Genomic DNA, 23,713 nt, shown 5'->3' on the forward strand with positions numbered 1-23,713 from the left:
GGATGAAGCAACCTGCTTTGTCAGCAATATGCAAAGGCAGGGATTTGTGTTGGAAGGGTGCTTCAAGACCTTTTGAAATGTTGGTCCCAGCAACGGTGGCGGGAGCAACATTTTGGCTTCACTGTGGACTGCAAAATGTCTTGTATTGGCACTGAAGATATTTTAACATGCAGGCTCATCTAAAAAAATTACATTCCATTAGATCACAAAGTATGGAACAATTATTATTTTTAAATCTTTGACGTTTTTAGACCAGAACCCTAAAATGGCACATTCCAGAAACAACTGTGGCCTAATCTACACCAAGTAGGATATTGCACTATGGAAGCAGTATATAAAAGGCAGGAGACACACCAAGCAGGATATAGCAGTATGAAAGCGGTATATGGAATGTGTCAATGGGCCCCATCAGTTGTTAGTGCACTTCAATAGTGCTACAAAGCAGTAGTGTGGCTCCTGCTTTTTATATACCGCTTTCATAGTGCAATATCTTGCTTGGTGTAGATTAAGCTTGTATCACACAATTCTGTGTGGATCAGCCTTTGCGTTAGATAAATGAACTTCCTCAATGCCATATAGTGAGTTTAATTGAATATAGGCCTCCCATATAAAACTCCTGTCCAATGCATTAGACATCTCTTGTCAGTAATTTTCATAAATAATCATAGCTAATTTTAATTATCAGAATCTCCCTCAGAAGCCTAATCAAGAGATAAATCACTGAAGGGAAAGGAGGAACTATTGAATTTTACCATACATTTAAAAGGAAGGGTTCCCCCTCCCCCCCAAAAGCTGACTCATTCATTTAATTCAATAATAATTTAACTGCTACTTCAAAGTACTGCTGCCACAAAGACTTGGGAAGCCTTGTAACACTACTGAAGTCTAAATGATCTTATCTCTTATTTGGGAAAACACTGCTTTGCTGACTTGCTGAAGAAACTTTGCAGAGCTTGTGTTTCATTCTGTCTTAAAGTGCAGGAACCATGCTACACATTACCTTTTAAAGCACAATATGCAGACATGTCTGTTTTTTTCCTTTCCTACTCAAAATTAAGTGCCAAGGAACCAATTTGGATTGGGATCTTAGAATGGGTAGTGGGGGGGTCGTTAACCTTTGGATGACACCCTGCCTATTATTTGCATAGGAAAAAAGCAGGGTTGGCATGAGACATTGCACTGCCTAAGACAAACAGATCCATCACTGCTTTCTTCTTCCCCCATGCTTGCCTTTTTTGGTTGATTTTTTGCTGCCATTGGCAATGCAGGCGATCCTTTAGTGGTGGCAATGTAGCTGATCCAACATAGCTGATTTTTGGGGCCATCTTGCTCCACAGTGCTGTGCTCTGAAACACTGAGGGGTGAGATGGCCCCAGAAGTCCTAGGATTGCCTGCACTACTGCTGAGCAGTGGCATTGAAAACAATGGAGCTATCTTGTCCATCAGTGCCACAATTTGAGGAAGGGATGCCAATGGCAGTGTGGAGGTGTCCACAGCAATGGCTGGCCCTGTGGGCAACAGATGGGCCCCCTCCTAATCTGTTGCCTGAGCCATGTGGAAAAAGCCATCCGGGACTAGTCTCAGTTGAAATGGATGCAGGCTTTCATTCCCTATGCAAATCCCAGGGGTGGCCTCCCAGATCTCAATCATGATTACAGTGGGGAGGGGGGTCAAAAAGTTAAAGCCCCCCTACCCTATGCTAGACTAGAGTCCCAATCCAGATTGGGTCCCCACACTTACTTTTGAGTAAAAAAAAAAAATGAACAGACACAGCTGGGTGCTAAGTCTCTCTACAGAAGGAGCAGAGGACTGACACAGCCCCACCCATTTGTCTGCTAATGAAGTCAGATGTTTATCCTCAAAGCACGTACTCTGTGCATCTTTTATTGCTTTTCTCCCTGTAATAGCAGTTGCCAAAGCTTTATGCCTCTGGTACTGTGAAGCTCTTTTCAGGTGTGAGATATACTTCATAACCGTATGAGATCTTAAATAACAGGTGTTCACATTTGGCGTACACTTTGGAAAGTAAAGAGGACAGACCTTTTGCTGATGTGTTAAGTACCCTTTGCTAGTTCTTACGCTTTTTTGCCAATTTCCTTTCACAAAGGGGAGCTAGGCATGCCATGAATATTTGTTGATACCTATTCCTTTGGCAAAACAGCTTATTCAGTCCTGCGTCTTGAATAGCCTGAAAGACAGAATATTCCCACCCTTCATCGGGGGTTGAAATCATGAGGATGGCTTGCAGTGGAAGCAGGGTTGTTCCCCCATCCAGGGTTTTGCAAATTATATCGCTTTTATCTTCTTTGGACAAGTCCGTTCCATATACAAGTATTCCATTCACTTGTATATAGGGAATAACAGTTCATATTCCCTCTGTCCTCTGGGACTTTTCCATATTGTTTTAAGAACTGCCCATGTTTTCCCCAGTCCTTAAAAAGCCATCTTTGAAGTGACACCCTTTCTGTCACCCACTTTTGTTTTTCTGATATCTCTCTAAAGCGGGGGGGGGGGGGACGACACTTGTGGCTTTCCAGCTGTTTTGGTCATAGCTCCCGTCATTCCTAGCCAACATAGCAAATAGTGAAGGATAATGGGAGTTGTGGCCCTCCAGATGCTTTGGCTACAAGTTGTCCACCCCTGCTCTATAGTTATCGACTGTGCTGTCCTTTCAGTCTTGCCATATCTGTCTTGTTTCCAACAAGGCCAGACTCCCAAAAGAATCCTTGCTACAATTTTGCTAAATCTCTTGCCATTTTCTGTGTTGTTCTTCTCTTGCAATCTGTATTTCGTTTTTGGCACACTGTTGTTGAGTGCTCCAACTTTAGGTGTTTATGCTCTGATAAGGGTGTTTTTATCTTCTTGGCCCTGGGTCCACTTTTCCCCAATCTTTCCCAAGTATCCAGAGGGCACTCTTTGCATCCCAGGGCATAAAGCGCAAATGGGTTGTGCTGAAAAGCCGTGGGAATTTCCCAATGAGTCTTGATGAGCAGTACTGATGCATTTTTAAAGCATTTTCATGCTTTAGTCTATGGGGAAAAGTGCATTTGGGTGTACACTTTCAAAAAATGCATACTGAAATGTATGCATCTTCACATTTGAATGAAATGAAAAACACTTTGCAAGCAAAAATGGGAGTGAGGTGGTCTGAAATTTAAGATGGAACTTGGAGAATTTTGGTGAGCTTGGGCATCCCTATCCAAGATCTAAGGAATGAGGGATGTTCAGACTACATTGGATTTCCTCAGAGGTCATGGCTTTGGTAAACAAGACATGAGTTCTCTAGTTCCATCACAGTTTCTCTAATGCAGTCAGTTTTATGTTATGTAATCTCTTTTAAAGATTGTCTGATTAATCTTTAACTTGCCTCATTGAATTTAACAGGAACTTCATGGGGGACATTACAAATATTGCTCCATTCTTTCTAATTTTTAGGTTATTGTTTAACTTAATGGGTAGGCTCTTTGTGAATGGCTTCCATAACTTGGGGGGGTGGTAGTGGTAAACCTGTATGCCTGACACAGTTGTTGAATTTTATTTGACAGCAACAAATGTTGAGACATATGATGTGAACAATTGTGTGTGCAAAAGATGTCATGGAGATATGGGTCCCAGTTCTCCGAAGCAGAGCAACATCTTATACAAATCTTCATAGTTTAACTGGGGGATGGGGTACAATTTATGAAAGAACCTTGAACTGGACTATTGTAATGCATTCACATATGGTCTGCCCTTGATACCAAATAGTTTAGAAGTTTCAGCTAGTTTTATTCTGCAGCCCACTTCCTCAGGGAGTGGGGTGCTGTGGGCATTTTACCCCAGTGCTCCAGCATCTGCATTGTAGGTTCCAGTTGTATCTTGGTGTTCATATAACGTGCTACCACTGGACTATAATCAGTACAAAACTTGGAGTCAACATACCTGTGGTGTATTATTTTTACTGTTTATTTATTTAATGTATTTTAAAATTGTTAGAACTATAGCCTTTGGTTCTTAGTCTTTCTTGCATTTGATGGTTTTATATAGCTTTTATTTTGTAAGTTTGTTTATAATTTGGGGTGTTTTATATATATATATATATATATATATATATATATATATATATAAAACAACACATGCAAAATATATAGAGGCCATCCACACCACCTAACCCACTGTGATTACTATGACAAACACCTTTCGTGAATACTTAGGGGCTACATAGAGTTCCCCACATTTGTAAAAAATACCCTTTTCCAGATACACATTGAAGCATCGTCTAGAAATGGCATAAGACTTTTTAAAAAATCATCTTATATTTGGTGATCAGGGTTAGGGTAGCACTTAAAGTAGATTTTTCATATGATAATTTCTACAGGCAAAATGAATATGCTCTGTGGCCATTTTTATCCACTCTGGACATTACAGAGATATTACTCAGTGCACATTGCTGCAGAATGAGGTAGCATGTTGTTCCTGCTTTATCATTCAACAGCTGGCTTTAACTGGGAAGTAGCTAATAACTTATATTAAAAACACTTATAATGCAAATGCTCAGACCTGGTGCAAATTAACTGTGATGCATGTGCACAGAACCGGGATTAACAATCCTAATTAAATTGTGCTAGAACAAAGAGAATATTTTATTGTATTTGTGGCTGTTATTGTACTTATTCTACAGTGAAGGCAAGTTTTGTAATAAGGTTTCCATTTATTAACAGGAATGAATTCTACTACTATTCTCTCTGGTTATGCCTAAATTGTAGAACTCTTTGCCCCGGGAGGCTTTCTCTCTGTTTAGGCAGGTGTTCGTTTCATAAAATAGATAAGTTTTTATCTATTTTATCTGCTATACCTGTCTCCTTTTATTATATTGCATTTTGTGGGGTGGGGAGGGAAGATTTTATTGTTGGTTATAATTGTTGTTCGCTTCTTGAATGGCATGTAAATGCCAGAAAAGTGGGATATAAAGTTTTGTATTGAACAACTACATAACAATTCTGTGCTAAAGCGGAAATTAGGGCATGTAATGAATGAATATATGTTGTATTGTAGAGTTGGAAAAAAGTGCTGAAAAGGGCAACTAAAATGATCAAGGGGTGGAGCAACGGCCCTGTTAGGAAAGTTTAAAACATCTGACATTGGTTAGCTTAGAAAAGAGGCAAATAAAGGGAGACATGCTAGAGGTGTACAAAATTTTGTAGGGTGTGGACAAAGTGGACAGGGAGACATTTTCCTCCCTCTCTCATAATACTAGAATCCAGGGTCATCCCATGAAGCTGATTGGTGGGATATTTAGGACAGATAAAAGGAAGTACTTCTTCACACATTGCATAGTTGAGCTATGGAATTCACTACCACAAGATGTCGCGATGGCCACCAATTTGGATGGCTTTAAAAGGGGTTGGGCAAATTCAAGGAGGATAAAGCTACAAATTGCTGCTTGTCCTGATAGCTAAATGCTACCTCCAGTATCAGAGACAGTAGGCCTACATATGCACACCAGTTGCTGGGGAATATGGTTGGGAGGGTGCTGTTGCACTCATGTGCTGCTTGTGGGTTTTCCGTGGGCAGCTGGTTGGACACTGTGTAAGCAGAATGCTGGATAGATGGTCCCTTGCTCTGATCCTGCATGGCTCTTCCTATATTATTAGGTTAATCCCCTTCTTTCTTCTCTTGCTTCCATCCACAGTAATAGTCTGAGGACACACAGTTGTAACTGTAATAATAATAATAATAATAATAATAATAATAATAATAATAATAATAATAATAATTTCTTACCCGCCTCTCCATCCTGATCGAGGTGGGGAACAACAATAAGTATAAAATACATAAAATATTGATTACATTGTTAAAACTTCCTAAAAACATACTAAAATACACTAAAAGCATCCTAAAATTCCACTGGATAGGCCTGCCGGAAGAGATCAGTCTTTATAGCTTTCTTAAATGCTAAAAGACTGTTAAGTTGACGAATCTCCTCCGGCAGGCCATTCCACAGGCTGAGAGCAGCAGAAGAAAAGGTCCTCTGAGTAATAACTGTCAGCCTAGTTTTGGCTGGCTGAAGGAAGTTCTTCCCAGAGGACCTGAGTGTGTGGGGCGGATTGTACGGGAGAAGGTGATCCCGCAGGTAGCCAGGACCCAAACCATGTAGGGCCTTAAAGGTGATAACCAACATTTTATACTAATCGGCAGCCAGTGAAGAGATTTTAAATCTGGTGCAAGGTCATGCAGGCAATCTGCTGTCTCTGTGTGAATTGCTGTCTTTGGGCCCAAGGGTGGTGGTCGAGAAGTGAGCTAGGGTGCAAGGAAATGGTTATCAAAACCCCTCCATTCAGTCTCTCCTTCCTTGCCCATCCAGAAATCAACCCTTTGTTTCTGGTTCCATTCTTAAGGTGAGGATTATGTTTCTTGCCAAGGCTTTAGATTGGCATTTAAAGGTATCTTCTTGGGTTGCTTGACTAGGGTGGTGATCTGGTAGTCAGTAAGACATTTCCATTTATGTAGAATTTCCAGGCTTTGCATACAACACCACCTCTTAACACAAATAGGATAAAGGGCATACAGTTCAGTGGACTTCAGTTACAATAAAAGCAGATAAGCAACATGCTACCATCAAGACCATCTTGTTCCTAGCTGCCATGAGAACCTTGCTCAGAATAAATGGCATAATAAACAAGATGTTTGGGTGATGCCGACACAGATGCAAAATACATATGTACAAAAGCCATTACAGCTGTGCTTCTCACTAACATTTCCTTCTCTATATCTTTGGAAAATTACCAAAGATCAATTTCTTTCCAGCCTCTCATTTCTATCTCCCTTCTTTTCCTGCACAAACCCACATGACACAAAGAATCTTCACATTTCTCTTTGCCTCTTCATATGAAGTCATCTCCTTTGCCTCCTCATCTGCGAGTTTGAACTGTTATGAATTTGGTGCCCAGTTCACGTTCATCTGTATTTAACTTTATCATTGCGAAGTAATTCCTGTAAAACTAATACTATGATAAAATATGCAACTTGGGAAAATATTTTTCCCAAGTTGCATACTACTGGTATGCACTGATGACGATGTTTTCCAGATCTATGTCAGTTGTTTTGGTTCACTGAAATAATATAGTGAATTTCTTTTTAGATTGGCTTACCTAGAAATCGAAAGCACACTTTTAGAGTGGTGTTTTTGTGTGTGTGTGTGGTGGTGGTGGATGTAGAGAGAGATTCTGGCTCTCTTGGACTTAAGCTGGACCTTGCAGTGGCACTTTCATCTGCCTTTCTAGCACTGCCCAACTGTTTTCCCCAGGATTAGTAAACTAGTAGCAAAAATGCAACATGGCAATCGCAGGTGCTGCTCATGTTCTGAAGCATGCATGGCATCTTCATGGAGTTGTAGTCCTGACACATCTGGAGGGCACCAGGCTGGGGAAGGCTGCATTACCGTGTTACCGTTTCATAGTCTGGACTTGACTTGTAGGACACTTGCCAGAAGGGTTAGCCAGCATTGAGGTACAGCACCTCTGTACAGCACCATGTACATTGATGATGCTATATAAATAAATAAATAATAATAATAATAATTGAGGTAGAGTATGATTTCACTGTGTGCATGCAGTAGTATATTAATTTTCTTCGGTGGTAATCTGAATGCATGCTCACGATCAGCTAACTAAGAAAATTTAACATGACTAAGGCCTTAGCTAGACCTAAGGTTTATCCCGGGGTTGTCCCTGCCTGCTCCTGGGATATCCTGTGTGTCATTTACATGAACAGGGATGATCCCGGGATAAACCTTAGATCTAGCTAAGGCCTTAATCTCTTCCACAGTTTTTTTTTTTAAAAAAATGTTATCCTAGCCAGGTAGAGGTCACTTTTCTGTAACAGTATGAAATCACGTGGATGAAAGCCAACCATGTGGGTCCTGTCCATTTAATTGGCAACCCACTGGGAGTGGGGTGGGGGTGATTCCATAGATAAGAGAGAGGTGAGATTTGGCCTCCACTCACATAGTTGGGACATTTTAACATTATCCTAGAACAGCCTTCTTCAACCTAGTGCCTGCAGATGTGCTAGACAACAAAAACAACAACAACAACAACAACAACAACAACCATACTCCTTAGCCATCATGGCCATCTGGAAGGCAGCAGGCTGAAGAAGGCTGCTGTAGAAAAGCAGCTCCTACATGACTGGGGTACACTTTTGAACTAAGAACTTTACTGCTAAAGTTCATAGTTCTTATGATAAGGATCAGCTATCATGTTCTCAGCTTTGAGGAGTGAGCCCAGCATGGGATAGTCCTACTATCTATAGAAGAGCTTGTCTTAGTTAATTACACTACAGGAAGGCTTGACATTAGAAGATACATAGCACAGTGTTTAATCTAGTCTTGGAGTTAGCACAGTTTAGAGGTTATTAGTTAATTAAGGCTTGGCAGGTGCTCATTTAATCAGTTTGTGAGGCATCATAATTATGGTCATAATAATTTTATTAATCAGTTATTAAATGCTAGTCATCAAAGAAAACTCTCCGTTTTATAATCTACACACAAAAGAAAATGGTTCCTTAGTAGTGATTGAGCAATAAGGCTCTTCGGAGAGGGCTTGTATTGTGGAGAAGTCATTATTTTGTTAAAAATCCAAAAAGTAGTGAACAAAAGTAAGGAGAAATATAGCAGTTTTTACGTTGGCCTAGCTCCAGCTTTGCTAATATAAAAACTACTATGTTTGCCTTTACTGTTGTCCTGTACCTGCCAGGGAACCTTTGTGTTTCACCTGCAATTGGAGACAAATCCAAGTAACAACTGGATTTTATATTTTCAAATCAGCTGTTACGTGATTCTTGGTTCAAAAGTCCTGGGTGAAACATGAAGTGGCATAACACCTGTTGGGGCCTTATCGATTTAAGTCTTCTCCACCTCCTGCACTCAGCCTGAAGACCGTGACGCTGCAGATTTCATTACTTTAAAAAGCCAGACTTTTTCTTTCTCCCCTCCCTACCCCACTGTTTTTGGTAACATTTTGCCTGATGACAAAAGAAGAAGCTTGCCCACAATTTTGTGCGTTGCTGGTTGGACTCAATAAACTATTGCCTGATCGTGGATTTTGGAATTTTTCTTATGGAGTAATACAGCTTACTTTGTGTTATAACCTTTTAAAAAGCGTGCTCTTATGCTTTTGCTACTCCATTAGAAAGTATTAAATCATTAATAATGCATTGTCAAATGCAATGAACAATGAAACCTGTTGCTTCTCTCTCTCTCTCTCTCTCTCTCTCTCTCTCTCTCTCTCTCTCTCTCTCTCTCTGTGTGTGTGTGTGTGTGTGTGTGTGTGTGTGTGTGCATGTTCCTATTAGCCAACAACAGTCTCTACAGTAATTTGCATGATGGCGGCTTTGGAGTCTCCAAATCAGAGAGACTGTTAAGAGTGCTTTTTAGATTATTTCAGTTATTTCTGCAGATATAATATTAGGGGAAATATTAGGGAGAAGGAGGGATTATCAGAGTGAGTAAACAAAATATGAATTAAGATGTCACAGGGACTAGTTTATAGGGTGGAAATTATGTGGATTTAGATGGTAGGTTTATCTGTCTTTGGGGATGATGTGTCCCTTGACTTATAGGGATAAAAATATAAATGTTTATCATTTTGGCAGTTGACGTTGCATTACATACATAGAAACATAGGTGATGGTGAGCACAGTCCAAACTGTTTTCATGTGTCGCAAATGGATTCACTAGTCTCATGGAAGCGAACTGTACATTTGTACAAGACAGCTACTCAATGCAACATCAGTAAAACATTGTTCACTAGATGAGCACTGGGAAAGAAAGGAAAAAGGAATGCAATCCTAATAGCTTTATCACACCAGCATTATACTGTGCAATCACTGCAAATTGCATGCAAAGGATTCAGAAATTTTCCACCTTCTAATCTGCTTTGATTGTGAAGTACTCCCATGCATCCTGCCTTAATTGTGCAGTAAAGCAAAAAGATTCACCGTATTTAGCCCCTACTTGTTGAGTGTATCTTGTGAGCCGCCATTGGGGCGCAGGAGCAGGATTTTAAATAAATGCTTACATCTGCGTAAGCTTTAAAGATAAAGACACCAAAATTGGCATTAGGGAGAGCTTTAAGCATACCAAATTTGAATTGAATTGGGTCATCCGTTGATTTTTATTGATTTTTTACATTTCCCCCCTTAAACTCACTTCCTGGTATGCAAAGGATCGCGGTAGCCCGGTAGCAAAAACAACAACCGCAAAAGCTTAGTGCTACAGGGATAATCCAAGGGTAGCAGGTATGTGGGATGAAGCTTTAAACCACTTGGAAGTTCCACTAAAACCAGTAGGACATATTACCAGCTAATGTGTTTGTAATTGGGGTGCTGGCTAGGCTGTAAACTATTTTAAAATAGGACATGCCTGCTCAATATTTTGTATTGACAATATTCACTTGTGTCATGGTGTTGGATCAATACTTGCTAGTACACCACTGCCCATTTCCCTGAATGCCTGAGCTCCTCCGAAATCAACAGTTTCTAGAGGGCTTCCCTTAACAGAGGGCAAATTGTCTGTTAAGGGAAGCCTTCTAGGAACCTCAAGCTATTATAGCCATTAAGTGCGGATGACAAGTTGATAAGACACAAGGAACCAAAACTTCCTCTAATTCACAGTTATATTAACACCACCAATGGAAACAGGAGTCATATCTAGTAAATATTGCTAATGGAATAAGAGGTGTGATTCAAAGCATGCACAAAAATATTTTTTTGGTGTTTTCCTTCTATCTCTAATAAAACAGATGCAGATTATAATTAGGACACACAGGTTGTCCTGGACTACTGCTCCTGATTGATCTCTCTTATAGATACGAAAAAACAAAGTGTGACGCTTCTCATCAACAGCAGTGCAGTTCCATACAATTTAGCCCTATGCTTCGTGAAAACCCAAACATTGCTAGCTGCTTAATCCTAAAATGTGTTGCATTTGCTGGAGGAACATCCAATAATATTTTTCACCAATGAATAACTACTTTGTATACTGTTTATGAGAAGTAGGCAGAAGATTTCAGTGTATATAAGAGGCATGTGCTTGCTTGGAAATATGTGAAACATTTAAGTATACTCATGAGCCACCATTGGCTGTAGCTCCCTATTGAGTGTATATTGTGGATTTTTCATCATGTCACATTTGGAATGGCCAATGTGTTTAGGTTTTGAGAACTGGAATCTTGCCATTACCCTCAGAGATGGAGTTTCTATGCAATTTATCTGAAAGCTGCAAAACCACTAAATTAAATTAGATAATCACTACCTAACTCTTCCTTCTGACTCCTGCAGCTCAAGTTAACGTTCAATGACACTTTCAGTGCAAAGTTTCCAAACTTTGAATGTACCACAGGGGATACCCATAAACTCACTTTTGAGCACTGTTTTCTTTTCCTTTGTTTTGTTATTCTGTTTTATAAAATCATACATGCCCAGAGCTTAAAGGGGTTTTTTCTTTGGTTCTGAGAACAACAGATGCTAGGGTTTTGGTGTTTTTTCTCCCAAAAAGGCAGGTTAAAGGTTACATTTACTTCTGCTGTAATTTACTTCTGCTGTTGGTAGGAATAGTATGTTACTTTCTTTATTGGCATTGGAATGGCACTGGGACTTTCACTGTGTTCAGAAATATAGAAACAATTTAGGAAACTAAAAGGTTGTGTGTGTTCCTGTCCTTGACATACCATATTGTTGGTACATTGACACTTAAAGACCATCACATTAGAATGGTGCATTTACAAATCCAGTTTTAGATGAATATTCATAGATTAAAACAATTACTTAATCTTTTCAGCACACACATATGTAATATAAACGTGATAGACTGTGCCTGTGTTAACAGTGGATATTCCTAATCCTAAAGGAATCCCAATCAACGGAAAGTTTTCTCTTGTGGCTGGAAGTTTGGTAATGGTCCCTATCTAGTTACTAACATTAGATTTATGGTGAAGAATGGCTCCAAAGACTGAATTTTCCCTTGCCTCTCATGTATAACCTTTGACCGTCTACACCTTTAGGTTGAATAGATACGAACTCACAGCTATTATCTATGATGTTAGCAAAACCTTTGCTCCTCGCTTCCATACTGCCTACATTTTTATAATGCTTAATGACATTAGCAGTCTTCAATGTAGGTAGATAAAGGGTTATCTTTAAAGCACAGGTGTGTCATAGGTACTTTTTCATGAACTGTTATTCTTTCATGAACAGTCGTGCTGAGTTCAGTGGGGCTTATTCCCAAGTGAGTGCCTATCAGACTTTCTTTCTTTCTTTTTAAGGGAGGAAGCTCAAGCCACACTTGGAAATAGAGATGGATGGATGTGTCTGTTTCTGGTCCATGTCACTTTCAGAATGTTAAGCTGCAATTGTTTAAATAGGACTGAAATATCTTCTTCTTCTATTATTATTATTATTATTATTATTATTATTATTATTATTATTATTATTATTATTATTTCTTACCCACCTCTCCGTTTGGATCGAGGCGGGGAACAACAATAAGTATAAAATACATAAAACTGAATTAAAAACATAGTATACATTATTAAAACATCCTAAAAACATCCTAAAATTCCACTGGATAGGCCTGCTGGAATAGATCAGTCTTTATAGCTTTCTTAAATGCTAAAAGACTATTAAGTTGACGAGTCTCCTCTGGCAGGCCATTCCACAGTCTGGGAGCAGCAGAAGAGAATAGTATTGAAATATCTATTTTAATAAGCATTTAAATGCAAATTTTCCTCTCTCTCTCTCTCTCTCTCTCTCTCTCTCTCTCTCTCTCTCTCTCTCTCTCTCTCTCACACACACACACACACACACACACACACACACTAAACTGCCATGGACTGTATTACAACATTTGGAGAACTGCAAAATCTATTGCCTAGCTATGTTCAGAGAGGTGCAGATCTAAACAGTTCGTAAAGGAATTTGTCAATATCAAATTCCTCAGGCATCCCTCCAGCTTCAGATGCATGTGGACTGATGGGGTTCTTTGGGATTGAGGAAAAGGCAGTCTGCATAATGCTCTGAAACTCTTGTCACATATTCAAAAGCTGATAAGTGGCGTTTAAATTTCTGGGCCTCAGCCCTTGCTCAAACTAAAAGTAGCCTGCAGTTGAAGGGCAGGGGAAATGTAGCTAACTGGAAAAAGGGAGTTCTAAAAAGAGGCCTGTGAGTTTACTGTTACCAATTCTACTCCCAAAGCCTACTGATTAACTCATCAGTGTTAATGTGGACTTTGTGTGGACTTACTGTTTAGTGGTTGAAATAAATAATCCAGTATCAGCTCCAATGTCTTTTAAATTGGTGCTCAAAAGTTAGGATTCCGGTCAATTATCCACATGCATAACATGTCCCCCCCACCAAAAAAATTATAGATTCAATTCAGCTAAGCACTGTACTGCTGTATATTTTCAATAAGTGTGTGTTAATATAGAGTAGTTATGGTTTGTTTATGTAGCTGGGTAGCTGAATTAAAAAATCCTTATCAAAGCTAGGAAATTATCCCCATACCACAGTTTATATGTGATCCCTGCCTCTGCAAATGTAGCATGGGCTGGCTGCTCATTAACATTATGAGGCTGATGTATCTTCCTCGTTTTGAAACTTTAAAGATCATGAATTATGTATGTTACCTCCAGAAATGCTGATTCTATATCCGTAATCAATACAGGCAATCTCCAAATGTCTGGGTATGCTGAAATCTCAGGTGAACATGCTGTGCATGAGTCAGAAATGTTACATTTACGTGGAGAGCCTTTACACATTTAGAGGAGCAGTTGAATGTTCATTGACTTTGGAAGAGAAACATGTCATGATACACCTTAAAACTATAGGCAAAAATGGCAATATAATTTGAAAAACTGGACTAAAACTGATAGTGGTACATGGAGCATTGTGTTTGCGTTTCTGTGCGCTGCTTTAAGTTGAGACATCTTTGCACCACATAAAATAGGACAATTTACACTAAATATTCCACAGTAAGTAGTTACCTTACAGTTATTATTTTTATATGAAAGTTGTTTGCTCATTAGGTTATTGGAAGGCATTTCAGTCCAGGGTAGCTTTGAATATGCTTATGTAGCATTTATTTAGACAGGGCTATTGCAGTGGCTTACAAAATTGCACAAAAAATGCCAACAACTTACAATAGCTAAAATAATTTTAAAAGCCCAATAGTGTAAAAGCAGTTTTAAAAGCCCAATAGTATAAAAGGTTTCCAGAAAAGTAAGGTTTTAATCTGCCTCTAACAAGTCACAGGAGAACCTGTTAGATTTGTCTTTTTAAAAAAAAAGAAGTAGAAGAAAAAGGTTGCCATCATAGAGAACACCCCAAATCTGGCTTCCTTTGTATGCCCATCAGTGAATAAAGGGTGTTGCACAAATCCACCTCAGAGCACATGGGGGAATATATTGGAAGAAGGAAATGCTGTGGATATGTGTTTGGGAGGCTTGTACACAGGGGGCGATTTTTTGTTCGTTACCAGTGAATTTTGTACACACGAGTCTGATCAGGATCTGAAAAAGTGACTCCGTTTGTAGAGCAGCCTAGGGTCCATTTTTCATTTGAAAAATTCATATAACCTGGGTTTGACTTGTGGGCAGATAACGTCCAGTCAGGATGAGGGAATCATGAAGGGAAGCAGGAGTGAAACCAACTCCTGTTTCGCTGGCATCATCGCCTCCTTTTTCTTCTGGTCCTTTGTTTCCTAAATCTCAGCATAGCTTATGCAGGCAACTGTAGTAGACTGAAGAAGCGGTACGCATGCATACATTCTGGAGCTTCAAATGCAGGAGCGACTTGAAATGCCATGTTATGGGCAAGCTAAATAACCTTGTGTGTGGGCTACTCAGCTGAACCCTGCCCACTAAGTGAAAACACAGGTGTTGGCGTTTGCATAAAAAATAATAATAATAATCCAGTGTTAACTGAAAAATTCTGGAAACCATCCCAAAGTTCTTATTTTTACATACACAGATAAATTTCTAGGAATTGGCCATTTATTTTTTTGGCCAATTGTCAAACAAAGTGGCTCGCCTCTAAAAGGACCATGTCTGGTAAGAAAAACAACTACGAGTATTCTTCTGGTAATGTGATGGATATTCTGCCCTAACAAGCAGTCACCGCAGAAGTTTGTCTTATAAACACATCTTGTCTCATCACAGCTTGCTCATATTACAGCAGTGATTCCAGTTCAATATTTTAAGCAGTGATCATATCACAAGGAAAGTCTTTGGAGTGAAGAGTGACTCAAGAACTTTACCACTTTTGCTGTCAGCTCTGCATTTGAACCCATGGTCAGATGTTCCTCAGTAACTTCCAGATGAGTCTCTGCACGTCCTACACGCACCCAGTCAACATTTGAGATACAGCATCACCTGACATGACCTTCCCTTGTTAAACAAATAGTAGTAACAAAACTTGAATGTGTCTTTGCTTGGGCTTGAAATTATGGCCTTGACAGAATGATTTAGTAAACCTATGTCTGGACTGTATATTTTATATTACAGGCGAGGTCTCATGTGATTCAGTGTTTCTCCATATAAAAAAGTTCCTGCCATGTAGACAACATATTGGGGCAAAGTGCAGGAGTACGATGTAGCTTTTTAACGAAAACCATGGTGAACTCTAGCAATTCCTTGCCATTTGTTAGCACCTCTACACACACACACACACACACACACACACACACACACACGTACGTTAACTCTTTGAAGGGTGCATGCTTTATAAAAACTGCACATCTGTCTTAATGTGTGTGTTTTTAAAGTATCAAACTTAGCATCATTTTTTGCACCATTACATATTTGCAGCTATGAATACATGTCCTGAAAGTTTCCAAACACTTCTTGCAGGTTTGCAAAATCCCCTGTGCCTTGTTCCACATTTTAGCCGAGTGCCCAGAATGGAGAAATGGTGCATTAGAAACTTTTCATGGAGAACAAGATGGGCAATGACACAGTGTACACCTTGCACAATGGTGTGCCGGGGCGGGGGTAGTAAAAGACCATCAGCTCACTTTCAAAGTGGAAACAATTCAAAACTTTATGGCAGGTCTTTAGACAGGGAACAAAGCACAATAATGCTAGGACCTGAGTTAGCATGCAAACAAATAATGTGGAAAAACCTACCCTCCATAAAACTGCATATCTGTTTTTGCAGTTAAATGTCATAGAATCATAGAATAGTAGAGTTGGAAGGGGCTTACAAGGCCATCGAGTCCAACCCCCTGCTCAATGCAGGAATCCCTAAAGCATCCCTGACAGATGGTTGTCCAGCTGCCTCTTGAATGCCTCTAGTGTGGGAAGACCCATGGTTGTCCTCAGTGAGGCAGAAATAGCCACAGAAATAATAGTGAGGACTTCAATCACAACAACGTCAAACATTACCTCCTGCAGCATGATCTCTCTCTGTAAGCTACATGTGGATTAACTAGAGAATGTATGAATAGGGCTGCAGGGCTGCACGCACAAACCCCACACCCAATGTCCTGTCATGGATAGGGACAGCTGAACGTGCAAAGGTCTGAAGTGCGATTACAAATGTGTTCACCGCAACATGCGTAGCATCCCAGTTCAGACCTTTGCATTGATTGCTCCACAGCCCTGTTCACACATTCTCTATGAATGCCTGCATTGGGCTGCTGTTGACTTTGAACTGTGGTCTGAGGGAGCGTTCTTGAAAGGTTAAAATGTGGCTTGGACATGATTTGATTGATCAACCAAGTAAATTCCTAGGAAATAATTGCCATAACTTTTTATTGAAGGAAACACCTTACCTATTTTAAAGATGTTCTTTAACTTTAGAAAAATCAAAATGAGTGTGTGTGTGTGTGTGTGAGAGAGAGTGAGAGAGAGAACCTCCTTGTTTTGTAAAAGATGCCCCTTTAATATCATTATTCACCAGAGAGGCCAGTTACTTGGTGCTGCACTGGAGTTATTTTGCTTGTAGAGTGCTGTTGATAGGTTGAATTACTCTGTAAATCCAATAACACTTAAGAAAAATGAGATATTTTTTTCAAACGATTTTATCAGAAACATGGAATGGTTTGTGATTCCTGTTGTCTTGGACAGGTTTCCTTTTCGTGAGTAAGACTGATGCAAACCTGCTGAATTTATCCATATCAGCGTCTAAAGCGTTACTTCATCACATCTATCACTCCTATTTTTGCTCTAAAATTAGAAAGATAATCTTGAGATATAAATTTTTTACAGGGCCAGAGCTGTATACACTCTCAGAAAAGGATGAGCATCCATGGCAATGAAATCGACTATTGCCTCAAGAGAGAATTAATAGGAGGACAGGACTGAGCTGATGAAAAAATTGATTCTTTTCCATTTAACCGTACATGCTGTGCTTTTATGAAGTAAGCAGCAGCCTAAAGAACAATATTTTTTCTTGAGTAACCAAGACCCCCCCCCCTCCAATAAATACAGCTGAGGCTTGAGGGCAAAAAACTCTCCTCCTCTCATTATTTAGTTCATATGTCAAGTACAGTAAGCTGTTGAAACAGGTTCGACCGTTCCTCCACCCTAAACCACTTGTTGGAGACAGTCATGTTATTTCAAGCATTCATATAGTTCCCCCTTGAGTTTTAAAACCTGAGACTTCATTTTGGTTTTTGCGTTCTGTGACAATTTTGTCCTTGGAATGAGATTTTTGTTTGTATTTCTCCATTTTTGTCATGCCTTTCAATGATCCTTGGAAGTAGCAAACCAAAGTTAAAAACAATAAAACCTTAGTATAATTTAACATGTCTTACTGAAATCACCAATAATTATATATAGCATAGCAGTATTCAACAACAGGTATGAGCCCTGGCTCTGTGGAGAGCACTTGCTTTGCATGCAGAAAGTCTCTAGTTCAATTGCTGCCATGTCCTGGTAGGGCTGGAAAGATTGGTGCTGGGAACCCTGGAGAGCAGGTGCTAGTCCATGTCGACAACCCTGGGCCAGATGGACCATTGGTCTGATTCAGTATAAGGCAGCTTCCCATGTTCCAGCATAAAATTCAAAGGAACACCTGGTGCCCAGCGATATAGTCACCTTCGTTTGGGAGACAATTCTACAGGATTGGAGTTAAAGATGCTATCTTTGTGATGATGGTTCTTGGAGGGTTCATATGAGATAATGCACTGCCTTAAGATTTTATCCTCTGTAACCTCACTCCCTCCTCTCTGTTTTCACAGGCTTACCAAAAATGCAAGTAATTAGAAACTATACTGGGATACCACAGCCAGCTCCACATGAAGGTCCTCCACTACACATCCAGATTGGGGACACTATTGAGCTCATCAAAGGGGATGCACACAGTTTATTTTGGCAGGTAAATTACTTGGCACAGAAATGGTTCTGTTTGATTAGGTAAAGCACCCTTTCCCAAACTGGTGCCTTCCAGGTGGGTTGGACTGCAACTCGCTCTCATTTCGTCAGGGGACCACGTTGAGGAAGGGTTAAATTAACTGAAGATGCCGTTAATTTCAGCAAAAGGTCAGGCCATCTCCTCTGGGCCAATCAATTTTCTGGCTTGAGAAATTGCCCTTGTACAGAAAGTCTCAATTCCTATTAGGTCTTTACTGCAATGTCACTTAAGGTACAACCCAGCTCCAAACCAAATCAAGTTGAAGGAACCCTAGTTAGGCCTTCTAGAACAGTGCATAACCCTGAAAAGAAGTTATAGTGAATTTTGAGAATCAGCTTCTATCAGTATATTCTCTGGCATAGTAATTTCGCTGTCTGCCATTCCACTAAAAAAAGCCTTCCATTCAGCTTAGTGTACAGCACCTGCTAATCCTCAAGATCTCTGTTCCATTCATCATTGTGGAAAGGTCCCCCACTGTTGCCACCTCAACTATTACCATTTTTTCCCCTAGCACCCCCTGGCAGCCAGGCAATATCCTGGCATAATAGTGTCTTTCTGCATCTTACCCAGATCACCAGCCCTGCTTTCCAGTTTGATGTGAAGCTGTTTCCAGAATTTACAGCCAAGAATGTGGTCCCATGTTTCATGTCTGTTTACTGAGCACACTCCCTGCAAAATTGTTCTGGTATTTCTTGTTTCTCCAGGCCATGTTCTCAATTCTAGGTTGGAGGCAGTCCTGACTAAGGAGACATGGTCCATTGGAAATATCTTGCATGCCTTTTGAGAAGAGCATACGTTACTCTTTCTCCTGAAGAAAGAATACCATTGATATGTGTTGGAATTTTTGAGACATATTACTTTCACAAGCTTTTACGAGGACATAACCTGTTAGTAATAACAGTCACCATTTCTAGACTTTTTTCCCCTTCTTGTTCTTTTGGGGTTGTCTGGAACATTGAATTAGATGCTGACTTAGTGTCCTTTTCAATCTGTGCCGCGTAAATTTCAAGATGAACTGATTTTTTTTTTAAAAAAAATGTTGTTGCAATTTGATCAGACAAATGTAATAGCCAGTTCTATACATATTTAGTTCAAGGGTAAAATCCTACCTGATTTCAGTGGGACTTGCTTCCTGATAAATTTGTTTAGGACAGCAGTCTTCATCTGCACCAACAAAACCAAGGAGTTGGGTCCAAACTTAAATCCCATTGATTTCAATGGGTCTACTCTAAATATGACTAAGGCCAAATTACACACAGGGGATCCCGGAAGCAGGCAGGGACGACCCCTCCTTTTGCCTGGGATAATCCTTAGGTCTAGCAAAGGCCTAAGTGTGGATCCAGTAGAAGAGACCAGTACAAAGAATACATGTACTTTTCCGGAGTATGCAGCAATATATATTGGTACTACCATGTTTTTATTGTTAGTTTTTACTGTTAGCTTTTATTGTTTTTAACTGATATTTTATTGCCTATGCTTTTATTGCTTTTAATGTTTATACTGTTTTATATATGGTTGTAAGCCTCCTTGGGAGGGCTTCTTCCCTGAAAGTCAGCTAAAAAATGATATATACCTAAAAGATATTGTGCAATTGCAAAGAGAACCTGCAAAGTCAGCATTGCATCACACTTTATGTTGTATGTCCTGGCATCCCTGGGAGTTTCCCCCCAGGTTTAAGAATACACCACTTTGTTCTGTACAAACGCACCACACATGACAGAGTGTTCTCCAAAGGTCTAATATTGCAACTGTACTCTGGAGAAGTGTCTGAAAATTCCATTTAATGCACCAAGGTTTTGTTCTTCATTCTGTCTGTGTGTTCTAAATTTGCCTGCTGTCCTCAGGTGCTATCCTATCAACATTATTGAAGTAAAATTGAGCTGGAAGTCCAGTCAGCTACTGTATGTGGAATAGAGGCAGGGATGCCATCTTGTCTTTGCTTCAGTCAGCAAAATGTCTTGGGCCTGATTGGAACTTAGTTATTCACTGGCTTTTGCAATTCTGAATGTTCTGACAAAATCCTCAGCTCAATAGACATCTGCTTTAAAATGCATATTTTCAGAGAAAATACATTTTAAAATGTGTCGTTATAAACATACTTAAATGCATTTTTCTGCAGGTTTTTTTTAAAAAAATAGATTAATGCAGATATAGGATGGAAGTAAAATGAGTGGACACGTGAGAAATGGTCCAAACACAAACTGATTCATCCATTTCTATTCTGGGGACTAATCTAAAATACATCCAAGGAGAATGACAAATATGAAGTATATCCCATCACTAAGAAAAACATAATCTACAGAGTTCTCTTATTATACGTCAGACCACTCGAGTGCCTTTTACCAGCTTCAGCTGGCTCACCACCTACGGCCTCTTCTGGACAGGGATAGCTTGGACACAGAAGTACAAGTATTAGTAACTTCATGACTGGATTACTTCAATGTACTCTATGTGGGGCTGCCCTTAAGCCTGCTCCAGAAGCTGTAGCTAGTGCAGAATGCAGCAGCTCAGGTGTTGTCAGGAGCTGCCTCTTTTCAGCATATAACTCCTTTACTGGGGGAATTGCACTAGCTGTCTATTGGCTACCGGGCCAGGTTTAAGGTTTTGGCACTAGAGTACAAATCCCTAAACAACTTGGGACCAGAATACCTGAGAGAATGCCTTCTGCCTTACCAACTGAGGTCATTGGAGATGACCTGGTGGTTCTACATGAACCTTTGGCCCAACTGGAGTCCACCAGGAGATGTGTAGTGCCCCCTTCTGTTTGGAGCTCCCTGCCTCTGGCGGTCAATCAGATGCCAACACTAGGCTGCTTCTGGCACTTCCTGAAAACAACTCTATTCCAGGAAGCCTTTCTCAATTGACCGTCCACTGGTTTTATATTGAATAATTTTAATTTGCTGCTTTTAATCTTCTTTATTTTTACTGTTTTATTCCTATGTGCACTGCTCTGGAATCTATTTTAGATATGGAGTGGTATATAAATATTGTAAGTCAATAAATAATAATCTATGTAGGGGTTAAACATATGAACAGTTTATTGGGCTACAAATTATGATGTGCAAGTTTAGATTGCTCTGATATACAAAGGGCTGTACCCACAACAAAGATGGCATTTGTCAGTATGTATTTTTTGCTTCCTACCATGATCTTTTTTGTCTCTTTGTAGGGTAGAAATCTAGAGACCCGGGAGCTTGGTTTCTTTCCAAGTGATGCAGTGAAACCTTGCCCATGTGTAAGTAGAACTGTGTAATTGTGTTTGTCAGTGTAATTGTTTTCACAAAAATATCTGCAGTGTGCTTGCCTGGTTCATGCCAAGGTTTTTTATTATTATTATTAATCCTGCCTATTGGGATTTATATTATGTTTGTGTTTCTTTGTGTTTGCATGCTACACTTAATGTTGTTTAAAAATCTAACATTGTTATGTTCTTGGTTATTGGACTTAAAATTGGTAGTCTGAAGGGAACCTGCACAAGAGACGGGTTTAACTTATTAGAATTTAATAAGTTAAATTGTCTAACTAGTTTTCAAATGAAGTGCACTCAAAGCCTACAACAAATATGTTGTGCAATAAAGCGGCTGTTTTCTTAACAGTGAGGCAAGAATGCTCTGGTTCTAATATATTCCCGTCATCTTGGGTTATAGAGAGAGATTAAACCATAGTAATGACTTCAGAAATGCATCTAAAAATCAGGAAAGCTGTCAAACCAAAGCTCCCAGCCTATTTTATCATATGTCTACGTGCTTTGGCTTTCCTTGATTCCTTCCCCTTCTTTCCTAGCAGAGGTGTGGATAATAATAGCTCATTGTATACCAGGTTTGTAGAATGAGATGGCTGGATTGGGAATGGCTCCAACCCAGTGCTGTAAGGCAAAATTGCCAATCCACCATTTCTCTCTTGCCCTTGCAATGTAGACATCAGCACACTAGAGTCAGACAGCAAGTTCACTACAGAAAGGTGCTTACAAAGCAAATAGCTTCGAATGGCTCAAGCTGGAGAGCCAAGCTGCATTCTATGAAGAATGTGTTCAAAGATTCCAAACGCAAGGATATCTAGATCCTCAGGCAGAAATTCCTTTTCAATTCCCTAAAGGCCAATTGGTCAGCTCTCATGGGTAAGCAATCACCAAGTCTTCCCATGGAAAAATGGGATGGGGGAGGATTATGTTTATATGTGGGGAGGCAAACAAACCCTTCACAAGATATGAATCATAAATATATCCAATTCTTAGCTGAGTCTGGTGAGATTCTGTTCTTCTACAACCATTGTTGTGAAAGCATTCCATTTTTCACTTCTCATGGCCAAATCACATTATTTTAAATCAAGCCGAGCATCAGCTTGATATACTGGGTGCCCCCACATGCCCTACCAAGGCCCATTGGGGCTGTTGCATCAGCTGCCATCCACCACCACTTGGGCCCCTACTAGTGCTGTTACTGCAGCTGCCAACCTCCCCTTGTGCTTGCTTGTGGGTTTATCCAGTAGCCATGCTGTAATGGGCCAGGAGCTGAGCAGCTGCTGGCTTTCCAGCCCGCGACATTGCTGCCATTATTGGGTAAGCCTACACATGAGTAAGGAGAAAAATGGCAGCTACCCCCACCTGCTTGTGCACTCACTAGGCTTACCTGGTGGTGGTGATGATGTAATGGGCTAGCCCATGGAAGCATTGCTGCCACCAGGTAAGCCCATTCACAAGTAAGGGGGAGTGTAAGTCTTGCAGCTGCAGTAACACCATTGCAGTAACCGTGCATTGAGGAAACTCCCCCCCCCCCCAAATCTAGAGGTAGGCCTGTGTTAATGAATGAGGCCTGTAAGGCTCATTCAAGATAGCATCTTCCTTCCATCTACCTTCTGGGATGGGTGGGTTGATTTTCACTGGGATTGTGGTGCAAGTGAAACAGTTAATCCCCCTCCATGTGCCTGCTGGTCCCTATTCTGATTGGTATCCTTGCAGCTTTTTTTAAAAAAAATCCAGATTTATTAAATGTGATCACGCAATTAGCATGTGGTCCAAAATCTTCTGATTTCCAGCTTAAATTTATGCACAGTCAGTTTCTAGCCAATTCTTCTCCCCATTGTGGTTTTTGTACTTCCTCTGAAATTACATTCTGTTGTTGTGAAACTTGCCTGAATTTGCAGTATGAATAAACATCCGTTCTCAGTGTATTAGAGGAACAATCCTAGATTGATGCTTTACCACTGTTCACCTGGAAGGGCAAAGTACAAACATTCTGTTATGACAAACGATAACAGCTGGAGACGCTGAAACATCTATCAAATCTTCAAGGGAACATAATATTTACTATTATTATTCGATAAGCCT

At 40.0% G+C, this 23,713-nt stretch overlaps 1 protein-coding gene across 2 annotated transcripts in view; it reads left to right on the forward strand.

The window, feature by feature from the left end:
* Positions 1-23,713, forward strand: part of VAV3 (vav guanine nucleotide exchange factor 3) — a 194,753-nt gene that overhangs the window by 138,140 nt on the left and 32,900 nt on the right. For both annotated transcript variants that reach the window (XM_063135512.1, XM_063135520.1), the window contains 2 exons: positions 18,215-18,351; positions 21,557-21,622. In XM_063135512.1, the coding sequence (XP_062991582.1) occupies positions 18,215-18,351; positions 21,557-21,622 (203 nt within the window). The remainder of the gene's footprint in view (positions 1-18,214; positions 18,352-21,556; positions 21,623-23,713) is intronic.

This window comes from Elgaria multicarinata, chromosome 1 (genome assembly GCF_023053635.1).
Source record: "Elgaria multicarinata webbii isolate HBS135686 ecotype San Diego chromosome 1, rElgMul1.1.pri, whole genome shotgun sequence".
In the NCBI taxonomy this organism is placed as follows: domain Eukaryota; kingdom Metazoa; phylum Chordata; class Lepidosauria; order Squamata; family Anguidae; genus Elgaria; species Elgaria multicarinata.